Here is a 14,125-nt window from a genome sequence, read left to right on the forward strand (position 1 = left end):
CTACCAGAGATATAAAAGTAGATGAGAAAAGTTCTAGAGCCAATTCAGTGTCAGGCAGGAAAGCTCTATCAGCTGTGTGTGTGTGCGTGTGCGTGTGTGTGTGTGTGTGTGTGTCACTTGCTGTTATGGTAGGTTTACAACAATAACGTCTTTCAGCAGCTTGGTGATTTCCAGTGTGGAATACAAGGTCGCTACATGTTGGGTTAAGGTCTTTACAATATAAGTATGCCTACCAATTATTAATTAGTACTTGTAGTAATAACTGATTTTAGTTAAATTAATGCTGCAAAGAGAGAAAAGAGAAGTCCTGTCATTGAGCAACTGTTTTTTTTCAACACATAGTCCCTCCCTCAGTCCCCATCATATAAAATAAGTGTCTATTTGGGTTGATGTTATAAGTGTCTGTTTGGGTTGATGTTATAAGTGTCTGGTATGAGTGTTTAGATCAGTATGTCTGAAGGAATAGTCTACGCTGATGTGAAGTTCAAGAAGCGCCAAAGGACTGAAGGAAAAGATGGTGGTATGTTCTAAACTAAAATCTATTTTTATAGACATGCTGTATGCTCAGGATGTGCAGAATGGTCAACAAAAAGCTTCCTCTATCTGCCAATATATATCTATGATCTAGGGCAATCTAGGATCCGTTTTTGAAATGAATGCTATATAGCTGTTGATTCTTGAAGAATATTACTTAGAAACACCTCATCAGCTTAGTTCAACTGTATTACACCATCAGAACAAATGTAAGCTTGTTTTACTCCATTGTTTGTATACAATGTAATTGTATAAATCATGGTTATCATTTTTATCTCATGGTCATGGATGGTCCGTCCTTGCTCCCATAGCTCCGTCTATGAACTTGAGTGTTTACATTCCTCCAGCCCCATCCCTCAGCTGTTTACCAAAAAATACCCAGATGGCCACTTTAAAATTATATTTATACTACACTGACTTTATTTGACAACACATATTGATACCCTATTTCAAAACATGTTCCCAAGGACAAAAATGACATACATCACAGAGATTTTAGAGACTACAATTCAAAGGGTTTGCAGGAAACATATTTGTTAGCTGGTTTGCATGCAAGACTTCATGCATTATCAGTGATCTGTGCTGATTACAGTTTAACTTTGTCGCTTTGGTCAAATTTTTACAAGTATCTGGTACATTTTCACAACTCTTAGTACAATACTCTAAACTGGTCACACTTGTAACTCAGCCAGTCTTTCACTCAACCTGTCATTGTGCATTCATTTGGATTGTAAACATCTCTCACCACACAACCACTGATTCAAAATATGTTTATTGTAAAATGTAATGAGAACATTGGTTTAATCACCGTAACATATTAACATATTTTCTATTTAGTTGTTTTAACTACCAGTTAATCCACAATGCAAGATGCGTGTTTCAAAACGTCCTCATAAGTGCTGAAAGTAAAATGCTACAGTACTGTAAATTACAGTTTTCACATTAGGCAATAGACTTAAATGACCCAACAAAATTGACAGAAATTCTATATTTTCCTTAATATCTATCCAATGTGTAATCAAAGGTGTGATCAATGAAGACATCCTCTACAATCATTCATTAAATGAATGAAAATAAAAGATAAGGTTTAGCACGCATTAGTTTGCATGAAGCCTGTCTTGAGCATTTGGCCATAAATTCTCATCCACGTCACAGTGAATGTCCTCATTATTCATGCACCGCAGGAAAAACCTTTTGACATGGCTAATCCAAGCTTGACATTGGTCTGCATTGATGTCGTCGAATGCCTCATTCATGGCTAGAAGTAGGTTTGCTCGCTCATTGGGATGGTGATCGTACAGCTTCCACCTCCATGCTGAAAAAGATTCCTCAAAAGGGTTGAGGAAAGAAGAGTATAGGGTCACGAATTTGGGATGGGCCCAAAACCATGCCTGAACCACCTCTGCAGGGTGGAACCTGACATTGTCACACTCAGTGACATAGTTACCCCTTCACCTTGACAGGCCTGCTCAATTTCATTGAGAAACACAATGAGATGTGCAGCATTGTAGGATCCAAGTAATGCCCTACATCCTAACACACCATCCTCAGAAATAGCTGCGTACATAGAGATGTAAAGCATAGTGCATATCCTCAAGACTTACCGTGTTTTCTTGGTGAAATTTTCTCAGGATCAAATTGACAGTTTCAGATTGGGGTGAACTAATCTGTCAGCTCTGCCATGGTAAGGCCTCTGTTCAACACATGTTCAACAACGATGGCCCCGATTTCATTAGACACAACAGTTCCCTGCCGTCTGCCTCCCTCTCTCTGATGTCCACCTCTTTGACGGGGCCCATGCCCAACGCTTTGACCTCTTTGATGGGGCCCATGCCCAACGCTTTGACCTCTTTGATGGGGCCCATGCCCAACGCTTTGACCTCTTTGATGGGGCCCATGCCCAACGCTTTGACCTCTTTGATGGGGCCCAAGCCCACCTGTTTGACCTCTTTGATGGGGCCCATGCCCACCTCTCTAACAAGCCCCTTGTCCATGAGCTCTTTGATTTCCACCTCTCCCTTGCTGTCTTTCCTGCTCCATGTTGAAATCAATTAGCATTAACTAGTAGTCATTATGTATGGTTATCATGCATCATACATGTCATTTAGATGTTTATACTTTACAAACGCAACATTTTATTTTTGTAGTTCTCAAAATCCATATATAGTGGACAAACCAGTTTAAAATCTATAGGTTTACCAAACAGTGAAGTGTTTAGTTAAAGTTTTTGAAACAACAGCCTTTTACATGATCTGTTTTGAGTTTGTACAGAATTTTACCGCATACTTGTGAAAACAGGACCAAAGTGCTAAAAACAAAAACGAATAAAATGAGTGTTAAAAATGCTGGTTCAGGAACAGCCAATGTGATGAGAGGAGTTTTGTCTTGTGCTCACACTTTCATGGTTGCATTCCATCAACAGCATCCACAGCGAATGATGCCACGTACTCTGAAATCTCAATTCCCAAAGCCGGACGCAACCAGCCATCTACCGACACTAATGGTATGTGTGTGTGTGTGTGTGTGTGTGTGGGTAGGTGTGTGTGTGGGTGAGTGTGTGGGTCAGATGAAGTCAGTGCAAAGTGCAAGCTAGGCAAAACAATGAGGAAGTTTCCTACATATGGGTGAAAAAAACGTTTACAAGATGCAGAACAGATTCTATTTTAGCATTTTCGTCAAAAACCATGTTCCTTGTTCCTACGAGTCATACACTGAGTGTCCAAAACATTAGGAACACCTTCCTAATATTGAGGTGCACCCCCCTTTTGCCATCAGAACTGCCCCAATTTGTCGGCACATGGACTCTACAAGGTGTTGAAAACGTCCACAGGGATGCTGGCCCATGTTGACTCCAATGTAGTGTTAAGTTGGCTGGATGTCCTTTGGGTGGTGGGCCATTCTCGATACACACAAGAAACTGTTGAGCTTGAAAAACCCAGCAGTGTTGCAGTTCTTGACACACTCAAACCGGTGCGCCTGGCACCTACGACCATACCCCGTTCAAAGGCACTTAAATCTTTTGTCATGCCCATTCACCATCTGAATGGCATACACAATCCATGTCACAATTGTCTCAAGGCTTAAAAATCCTTCTTTAACCTGTCTCCTCCCCTTCATCAAAACTGATTGGTGGATTTAACAAGTGACAGCAATACTGGGTCATAGTTTTCACCTGGATTCACCTGGTCAGTCTATGTCATAGAAAGAGCAGGTGAGCAATCCCAAGTACTTATCTGCCGCTGCCGCTGCCACTACAGCTATTTTCTGTTACTTTCAATTCATTTCTGCGGTACAATTAACAACCATGGCAATAATTGCTAAAAAGCCCACCGTACTGAAGCAACTATTCTTCCCATCACTCTTGATCTCCGCCTACTCACAGGAATGCTCCCACCCTGTACCCATCTTCCTCTACCACTCTCTTCACTGCTTAGGCATACAACACTTTCTGTTCTATTCTAACCCTAGCAACCTCAATCTGCCTTTCTCTCACCGGACACCTCCGATCTCCATCCCCATGATCATCCTCACAACTAACACAACTTTCTCCACCGATACCACACATTCCTTCGTCTCATGCCCTCCTGCACACTTCTCACATCTGGGCATGTCCCTCCTACACACTGCTGCAATATGCCCATAAACATGACAGCTAAAACACAGTAATATTTTCGTAACAAACTCTCACTTGATAACTGACACTTCCTACATTGACCTTATCTGGTAACGACTCTGCATCAAAACTCAGCATGACAGACAATGTCTTCTCCGTTTGCCCACCGTATCTACGTCTCATCAAGTGGCGGGTGTCACAGACACTGGGAATCTTCCATTTCAACTGCTCCTCCTCAACACTTAATGCCACTCTCGTTATCACTCCTTTCGACGGCTCCTTGCTCCAGAGAACAAAGCACGGCACAATTCTTGTCCCTAATCTCGTAATCCGGAGCGCCCTCTCCCTCTGGGGGGAGGAGACATGATAAATCATCACGAGTCCATTCTGAGTTAGTTTCACCAACTCAACAGTCCCCAACCTCCCCTCCACCCAACCTGACACCACATATAGATCAACCAAATAACAAGGCTCCCCAGTGGGGAAGCGGTCTAAGGCACTGCATCACAGTGCTAGAGGTGTCACTACAGACCCTGGTTCGATTCTGGGCTGTATCACAACCAGCTGTGATCGGGAGTCCCATAGGGTGGCGCACGGTGTAGGCTGTCATTGTAAATACGAATGAGTTCTTAACTGACTTTCCTAGTTAAATAAAATGAATCAATTCTCTCTACAAATCTCACTCCCACTGGGCCAAAATCATCCTTATCAGCCTTGGGATGAAGCCTGAACTCGGCAATCTCCTCATTCTCAACAAGTTCCATCTCTGAACTACTGGAGCAGGTATCCCTGTTTTTACACTTGACGCCCACCTTCCTCACTTCACTACTTCACTCAACTTCTACGCAGCAGTCATCACCTGCCACCACATTTAATTCATCCTCACTCTTCTCCTGTCCCATTTCCTCCTCAAGCTCTTCCAAAACGTCTGTGCGATCCTCCATTCCATATTCACAAAACAAATCTTACATAACTCCTTTTTATCTTGTCTATCATCTTCTCCTTCACCAGATCTTTCAGAAGACCTGTGTAATCCCCCACTCCATGCTTATTCATAATATGCTGCACTTTCTTCCTTATTTCCTTTTCCGCCATCTTCCCCACCGTGGCCTTCGCCTAACACCCTGTAACACTCGTCTGAAGAAGTAGACCAAGGTGCAGCGTGGTAAGTGTTCATGATTCTTTAATTACTCAGAACACCAAACAAAAAGAATAACGACCGTCACGTTCTGCAGGCTTCACAGAGCTAACAAAAAACAAGATCCCACAACATAGGTGGGAAAAAAGGCTACCTAAGTATGATTCCCAATCAGAGACAACGATAGACAGCTGCCTCTGATTGGGAACCACACTCGGCCAAACACAAAGAAATACAACACATAGAATGCCCACCCCACATCACACCCTGACCTAACTAAATACAGAAATAAAACGGCTCTCTAAGGTCAGGGCGTGACACACCCCGACCGCCTCTACGCCCACTAAGGATTATTTGTCGACTCAGAATGATTTAGCCGGAGTGTATTTTCTCTCGCTTCAGTTAAAATAATGGCCACCATAGATTTCAAGAAATGTTGCGTCCTTTTTTACGTGGTTGCGTCATATTTCGTTGCATACTTTCTGTTGAAGTTTGCATCGATGCATGCTTCAAAATATGTACAAACGGAGTACGCATTTGAGAAGTGTCCTCCATGCTCCGTTTTGCATACTTTGATTTGGACTATACTCTGACCCTCCTGTGTTCCAATTCGTGTGCTCTGAGCACAGTATGCATTTTGAGAAACACCCTCAGTGTACGTTTTCTTCATCTCTAACATACAATAAAATCAAGTAGCGAGTGTTATAGGTTGTCAGTTTAATTCATTCTCTCTCTGTCTCCTCAGCTGGTGACCCTGATTCTCAGGAGGGGTCAAAGGTCAAACCAGGTGGATATGACCCTGTCAAAGTGGTCCTGGTGACTCTCTGTGTTCTTCTGATGGGTGCTGTCATTGGACTTGTGTTCCTGTGTGAGTGACCTAGATAGTGGAGGTGGCTAGTCTAAAGCAGATTCTATATCGGAGACAGATTCATAGAGGCTCTTGTCCAGAGCTATGAATATACAGAAATATCTAGGCACATTTTTAGCGCAAGAGCTGGAAAATCCCCACAGTACTGCTTCAAATGGATAAATGTTTCATGCCAGGTCATTGTCTAATTTCTGTAACAACGTAACTGATACAATATAAAAATGTTGGTGAATAAAATGAATAGCTATTTGTAATACTTTTCACAATCAACTAATATTACATTATCATGCAGAAGAATGTTGGGGTCAGATTCCTACAATTTAAAATGTATGTCTTTTTGCAATCAGATATCAGCAACCTGCCAACCAAAAACACAGAGCTCCAAATTCTGCAAGCGGCTTACGATCGAAATCTTACATCAGGTGAGTTTAGTTCACACAAAGAAAATGTTCACATCGGTTTAATAATATAACTGTTGTTTATATGCAGCTGGATGTAGGGAACTTGAGTCAGAGTTGTTATCTTTTGGCAACTAGCTTTAATGATCAAAAACAGAGAGCTTCAAGAACTGCAAGACAAGATCAAAGATCTTCAGGAGAAGGAACGTGCAGGTGAGTGACACACAGATATGACCCTCCAATTAAATTGTATTGTCTGCCACTAATACAGCCTTTCCATTGAATCCAGTGACATTTTCATCTGTATAAAATAATATTAGAAAAAAGTGCAGCTTTTGTTATTGCTAAAACACTCTCAGTGTTGGATAATTCCAAAAAGTATGGATTCCAATGTCACGCTGTGAAAATTATGCAGGTTGGCATTTGTCATAACTCTTGCCCTGGAGGCAGCTCTGCAGCGTGGTCACCAGCTGGCACAGCCACAAAGTCATAAAATCTGATTTTAAACCTTAACCCTAATCTCAACCACACTGCTAGCCCGAACCTTAAATGAATACCAAACAGCTCATTTTTGTTTTCATAATCTTTGTGAGGACCATCTAGCGGGAGTCGCTCAATTCTGCCTTCAGGGCAGGATTCATGGCAATAAACTTCAACCTGCGAAAGCATAATTATCTTTAATTCACAACAGCTCGGCAACAAAATGAAGAATTGAAAAAGCAGAAAAATCCACCCTCTTGCCCTACAAACACAGGTGAGATTATACTATGAGGGAATGTGTTTACTCATAGATGTACTAGGTTGTATTAAGATAAAAACCTGTTTCAGATAGCAATCCTGAGTTAAACTCAAAACTACTTCAAATCCAGTTGTCAACTTCAGAGGCAGTCGATTTTTGTTTTAGTCCCTCCTTATTCATTGATGCAACAATATAGCATACTTGAATAGTTGTGAAATAATCATACAGTATGTCTCATATCCACATGGATTGTACACGATCAGTAAAATGAAAACAAAAGGCATTTGACTATAGGTATGCATAGAGATCAGTGTACTGACAATGGCATTGGGTATATCTGTTCTCTCCACAGGGAATAAAGACTGTCCTAAACCTAGAAACTGTGCTGAAAACTGGGAGTATTATGGGGGGGAAGTGCTATTACTTCTCCCCTGATAAACTGACCTGGGCTCAGAGTCGGGATGAGTGTATCACCAGGGGGGGACACCTTGTCATCATAGGGAGCCGAGAGGAGCAGGTATGAATCTATTATTGATTCTCTCAGTTGTTTTGATGCACATTTTTCCTTTCCTCTACTGACATAGAAATGACAATAAATCTTGACATAATTCTTCAAACAATGTTTCTGGTGAAGAATTTCTTAGATCAGAAAATTGGTACAAAAATGCTTAATGCTGAAGACAAGTTCTGGATTGGGCTGACGGACAGTACAAACGAGAATGAGTGGTTATGGGTGGACAATTCATCTCTAAGCACAAGGTTTGAATGCATGTTTAAATCAATATCATAATACATTCACCCTAGACGAAAACTTATTACGATCATACCTCTTATGTATTATCATCCTTCAATCCATAGTTTCTGGTTTGGTAACAAGGAGCCTGATAACTGGAAAGGAGATGGAGGAGAATATCCCGAGGGTGAAGACTGTGCTAGAATGGGGGAACCGAGTGGTACTGAAGACGGCAAGAGTTGGTTGGATTTCAACTGTAATAAGACTCAAAGAAGAATATGTGAGACAAAATCGCCCTTGTGAAACAGTATCTTTAAGAGACCCAAAAGTTCCTTAAATATGTCTCTGAACAACACCAAAGTATTTTTTGCTGGCATTGATAAAAAGGAGGAGAAACTGTATTGTGACTGGTTTACAGGAGATTACTGCTGATATTCACATATCTTTCTTTGTACATACATGTTTTATGCTTTTCATGCTATGGTGTGAAACAAACCAAATCCGCAACTGAGTCTAATGAAAAACATGTCAGATATATTCAGTTCACGCCTCTTCACTTCTCAGTAGGCTACAGGTGTTGGATCTTAATTTGCAGAGTATTGTTGTTGCAATAGGATTTGAACTTTAGTCCTTCAATCAAGTCAAATGTTGCTTGATTGGTGGTTAAGCTGTTACCTGGCCAAATTTAGGCTACATGAAAAGTGCAATATTGTTAATTAAGTTTGTGGGTTTTCAATTAATTTATGTAAATCATGAAACATATCTGCATTTTGCGGTGCAGGAAAATTCTCAGCAACAAAAGAGTGATAAAATAAAATCCTACACCTGTACATCATCCTCAGTTTCTTTTGTACATGTATATTTCTACTTATCAGTGCTGTCTCTAGGCTAGTCATTTGAGAAAAAAATATTGTGTGTGTATCCAAACATCAGGAAACCATTGAATTAATAAAGTGTCAAAAGTAAAATTAGTTTTTTTCATCAGTTTATTTATTAAGAAGACTTGTTGTCTTACCTACAGTAGTTCAGGGGCTAGAAAAAGTGGAGATGCCAGAATGCCTACTGTACACTTCTTTAGTGGTGTATCATGAATATTCAAAAGGTTGAAAATAAAGAATTGTCATTTGAGGTTTGACAAAGCTTTAAAGTTAGTGTATTAAAGGGATGAATTAGTGTCTCCATACCCACCACATGTACATGCTGCTTTGCAGTAGTCTGAGAGATCACTATTCATTATTAGATTACCAAGATGGTGAAATGGAGCCTCATACATGGTCAGTGGCGATTTTAGCATGTAAATCTTGATGTGGTAAACTCCACACATTTTTTTTTTTAGATGCATGCCAGCAAAGCCACTACACAACACAACACAACACAATACATATATTGCACTATAGCGGTGACAAATAAACTGTTAGGGCCTACATAAAGCTGTCCCAACAGCAGTCCCAACACCTTATCACTGCTACACCTGGCTAATAAGGGAGCCTTGTCTGGCAGCGAAACAGTTCGTTCAGCCTCATTTACTGCCTTTCAAAAAAACATAGCTGATATGGCTGACTTGCTTAAACAAATGTGGATCCTACTGACAATTGAGATGTACAAACTATGGCATAAGGGGACGACGAGCGAATAAGAAACAATCTGTCATTTCGATTAAGACATTAATGAGCGAGCTAGGACAGACGAAGTCCATTCAGAAAGTATTCAGACCCATTTCCTTTTTCCACATTTTGTTTCATTACAGTCGTATTCTAAAATGGATTACATTTGTTTTAAATCGCATCAATCTACACACAGTACCCCATAACTACAAAGCGAAAACAGGTTTTCGAAATTTTTAAAAGACCCAGAAAGAACATTTGCTATGACACTCGAAATTGAGCTTAGGTGCATCCTGTTTCCATTGATCATCCTTGAGATGTTTCTACAACTTGATTGGAATCAACCTGTGGTAAATTCAATTGATTGGACATGATTTGTAAAGGCACACACCTGTCTATATAAGGTCCCACAGTTGACAGTGTATATCAGAGCAAAAACCAAGCCATAAGGTCGAAGGAATTGTCCGTAGAGCTCCGAGACAGGATTGTGTCGAGGCACAGATCTTGGGAAGGGTTCCAAAAAACGTCTGCAGCACTGAAGTTCCCCAAGAACAGTGGCCTCCATCATTCTTAAATGGAAGAAATTTGGAACCACTAACACTCTTCCTAGAGCTGGCCACCTGGCCAAAGTGAACAATCAGGGGAGAAGGGCCTTGGTCAGGGAGGTGACCAAGAACTCGATGATCACTCTGACACAGCTCCAGAGTTCCTCTGTGGAGATGGGAGAACCTTCCAGAAGGACAACCAACTCTGCAGCACTCCACCAATCAGGCCTATACGGTAGAGTGGCCAAACGGAAGCCACTCCTCAGTAAGAGGCACATGACAGCCCGCTTGGAGTTTGCCAAAAGACACTTAAAGACTCTCAGACCATGAGAAACAAGATTCTCTGGTCTGATGAAACCAAAATTGAACTCTTTGGCCTGAATACCAGCGTCACGTCTGGAGGAAACCCGGCACCATCCCTACGGTGAAGCATGGTGGTGGCAGCATCATGCTGTGGGGAAGTTTTTCAGCGGCAGGGACTGGGAGACTAGTCAAGATCGAGGAAAAGATGAATGGAGTAAAGTGCAGAGAGCTCCTTGATGAAAACCTGCTCCAGAGCCCTCAGGACCTCAGACTGGAGCGAAAGTTCAACAGGACAACGATCCCAAACACACAGCCAAGACAACACAGGAGTGTCTTCGGGACAGTCTCTGAATGTTGTTGAGTGGCCCAGCCAGAGCCTGGACTTGAACCCAATCGAACATCTCTGGAGAGACCTGAAAATAGCTGTGCAGCAACGCTCCCCATCCCACCTGACAGAGCTTGAGAGGATCTGCAAAGAAGAATGGGAGAAACTCCCCAAATACAGGTGTGCCAAGCTTGTAGCGTCATACCCAAGACTCGAGGCTGTAATCGATGCCAAAGGTACTTCAACAAAGTACTGAGTTAAGGGTCTGAATACTTACGTAAAAGACATATCAGTTTTTTTTTCATAAATTTGAAAAAACTCTAAAAAACTGTTGTTTGCTTTGTCGTTATGGGGTATTGTGTGCAGAATGAAGAAGAAAAAAACGATTTAGTCCATTTTAGAAAAAGGCTGTAAGGTAACATGTGGAAAAAATCAAGGGGTCTGAAAACGTTCTGAATGCACTGGAACTATTTGTTCAGCATTTCTGAAATGTACAGCGACAGAATTCAGAGCATGGGCCGTTATTACAGTATTCTCCTTTCTAAGACAGTCTATAGGCTACATGTGCACCACCAAGTCAGAACATTAGGCTAAGTTATGGACCAAATTATTAGGGTGAGGCACATGGGTTGCTAACAGCTTACTACACAACATAGTTAATATTACTTCCTTAGCTACAGTATACATATCTCCCTGGCATATTATATCATTTATGCAGCAGCATACAGTACATTTTTGGACTCACCTTGTTGTGCTACAGTATGCTCACATAAACAGGAAGGTTGGGCGGCGGTCCTTCGTGGGCAAATTTTGTCATCAAACTTTAACATCAAAGTCTGCCATTCTCTGTATTTATGGTGCTTTCAATGCAACTGTGAAAAAACAAGGTTGAATCATGACGTCAGTGATCTTCAGGTCGGAGCTCTAGAAAGAGGCCGAGTTCCCGTCTTGCAATTCCGAGTTGGATGACCGTTTAAAATTTCCCAGCCTCCCGGGTGGCGTAGTGGTCTAAGGCACTGCATCGCAGCTGTGCCACCAGAGATTCTGCGTTCGAGCCCAGGCTCTGTCGCAGTCGGCCGCAACCGGAGGTCCACGGGGCGACACACAATTGGCCCAGCTGAGTTAGGGAGGGTTTGGCTGGCAGGGATATCCTTGTCTCATTGCGCACTAGTGACTCCTGTGGCAGGCCGGGTGCAGTGCATGCTGACCAGGTCGCCAGGTGTATGGTGTGCATGGTGTCAAGAAGCAGTGCGGCTAGGTTGTGTTTCGGAGGATGCATGGCTCTCAACCTTTGCCTCCCGAGTCCGTACGGAAGTTGCAGCGATGAGACAAGACTGTAACTACTACCAATTGAATACCATGAAATTGGGGAGAAAAAAGGGGTTAAAAAAATTTAATATCCCAGTCGGAGCTAGTTTTTTCCCCAGTTCTCTTGAACTCGCTGAAGTCTGAGATTTTCCAGTTCCTAGTTCCCTGTTGTTTTGATTGTGGCAGAAGTCATGCTGGATTGACAGCGTGGCCAATGTTGAATGCTTATCCATTTAAGCTTGGAAAACAGACCCTTACACGCAGACTTGTACGACACACACTGAATAGCAGGCTAGTGATTGCTGTTAGCCACTGATTCCTTCAAAACCACTCATTGTTGAATTTGTGATTTCCAACTTGTGCAATGGCTGATGAGAACCGATACGTTATATTTATAATTTCTCTTCATATGACAAGGAAGAAAAGGATTTGGCAGTAGATTGACAACTTGATTCATGATGATGACTGCTAGCTTGCTAGCTAATATTTTGAAAATATGATGTTGACATGATCAGTCCAATCAAACCTACTGTAGATATAACATGATTTCACATCATTTTATCTGTGGCCAATGACCTTGAGCCTTCTTGGATGGGCACATCTAATGTAACTCTATGGCAGCACCCAAGGGGCTTGAATTTTCAAGCTCTCCCCGTAGATTTTGCGTTGACGTAGTGTCCCCATGAGTGACAGAACACTGAGCCAACTAGAGAACATTACTAACCCCTACCTACACTCCATATTTTCTGCTAGCTACTCCACCACTGCAGAAAGCATTGAGCTAGGCTGAAACACCTGCATATGAGCTGCCTTTCTCAAGAAAGCAAAAGTTTCTATGTGGCTTTATTAACTCAATAATATATTATTATTTTTTTACATTGTTTGCAAAATTATATGTGACAAGTACTAATGCCAAAAAACAGGCACAAATATATATATATTTTATAGCTAAACAGGTAGGGCTCAAAACTGGTGGCTCTGCCCCACCTGCAGTGAATGACGGGTCGCCATTGTACATAGTTAGCGCTAGCCTCTTGAATTGGAATCTAAAATCTCAGATGGTAGATGCACTACGGAGGGCAGGTAGCAGGAGCAGGTTCCCTCTCCAGAGCCTGGTGGATGTCCACATCTATGTCCCAAAACATGGGGCCAACGATGCAGAAGTACCAATTGATGGGCTGGTAGGCACTCAACCGGCGTGGAACCACAGGGTGCGGGGAAGCAGGTCCTCTGACATCCTGGTCCCCAGGCGGTGATTTTCCTGCTCGACCATTAGATGGTCGGGTTGTGATGTTGGAGCCACGGGAGGCAGAGGATTACCTTGTGTACGGGTGCGGTGGTAATGAAGAAGGGAAGGCTTTCCTGGTGCATGGGTCCCATGGTGAGGGTGAGTGGTGCGGTGATGTGCGTAATTGTGCCGGATCCCAATGGTTGTGTTTACAGCGGGCCGCCCCTCTGCTCTAGTGGACCCCAGTTTAGGGCGCACCGGACACCGCTAAAGCACCATAAACCTCTCATAGGAACCCAGCTCCTCCTCTCTCCCAGACGGCCATAGCCCACTCCAACGGCCGTACGGTCAGCAGGACAATGACCGTGGCAACCTTGGACCTCTCGGTGGTGGGTCTCCCGTCTGCACTGGAGTAGGAAGCCACGGCATTTCGATGACGTTGGGTATCGCTGACCTGGGCAGGCAGCTGGGTAGGCTGGGGGACTAGATCACTGTGATGACCCGTAGTAGGAGGCCCTCTGATAGGGGTATGGAGAGCCTCGCTGGTGGTGTTGAGGCAGTGGAGGACCTCCTCATGGCCATACCAGTTTCGCCAGCTGGTCGTGGTGTTGATGGAGTAGATGACCTTGTTCGTTAACCGTCTGGAAGAGGGTTGAATCTTCTGCTGCTTCCATATTGTGAGGTGTTATTGTGTAACGTATACCCCGGGAGTCAGGAAGCAGGTGCAGAAGGTGAGTTTAATACGGAACAGATACAAAAGAACAAACATGGAAAGCGTACTGAACCTTG

The 14,125-nt window shown here is 42.7% G+C and overlaps 1 protein-coding gene across 1 annotated transcript; it reads left to right on the forward strand.

Annotated features, from left to right (window-relative positions):
• Positions 1-405: 405 nt before the first annotated feature.
• Positions 406-13,752, forward strand: LOC120022371. Its single transcript, XM_038966265.1, has 8 exons — positions 406-520; positions 2,957-3,037; positions 6,031-6,153; positions 6,501-6,575; positions 6,690-6,764; positions 7,243-7,305; positions 7,643-7,704; positions 13,654-13,752. Exons 1-8 carry the CDS (start codon positions 451-453, stop codon positions 13,750-13,752), a joined length of 648 nt encoding a protein of 215 aa, XP_038822193.1. The 5' UTR covers positions 406-450.
• The last annotated feature ends 373 nt before the right edge of the window (positions 13,753-14,125 follow it).

Source organism: Salvelinus namaycush, chromosome 27 (assembly GCF_016432855.1).
Source record: "Salvelinus namaycush isolate Seneca chromosome 27, SaNama_1.0, whole genome shotgun sequence".
Classification (NCBI taxonomy): Eukaryota; Metazoa; Chordata; class Actinopteri; order Salmoniformes; family Salmonidae; genus Salvelinus; species Salvelinus namaycush.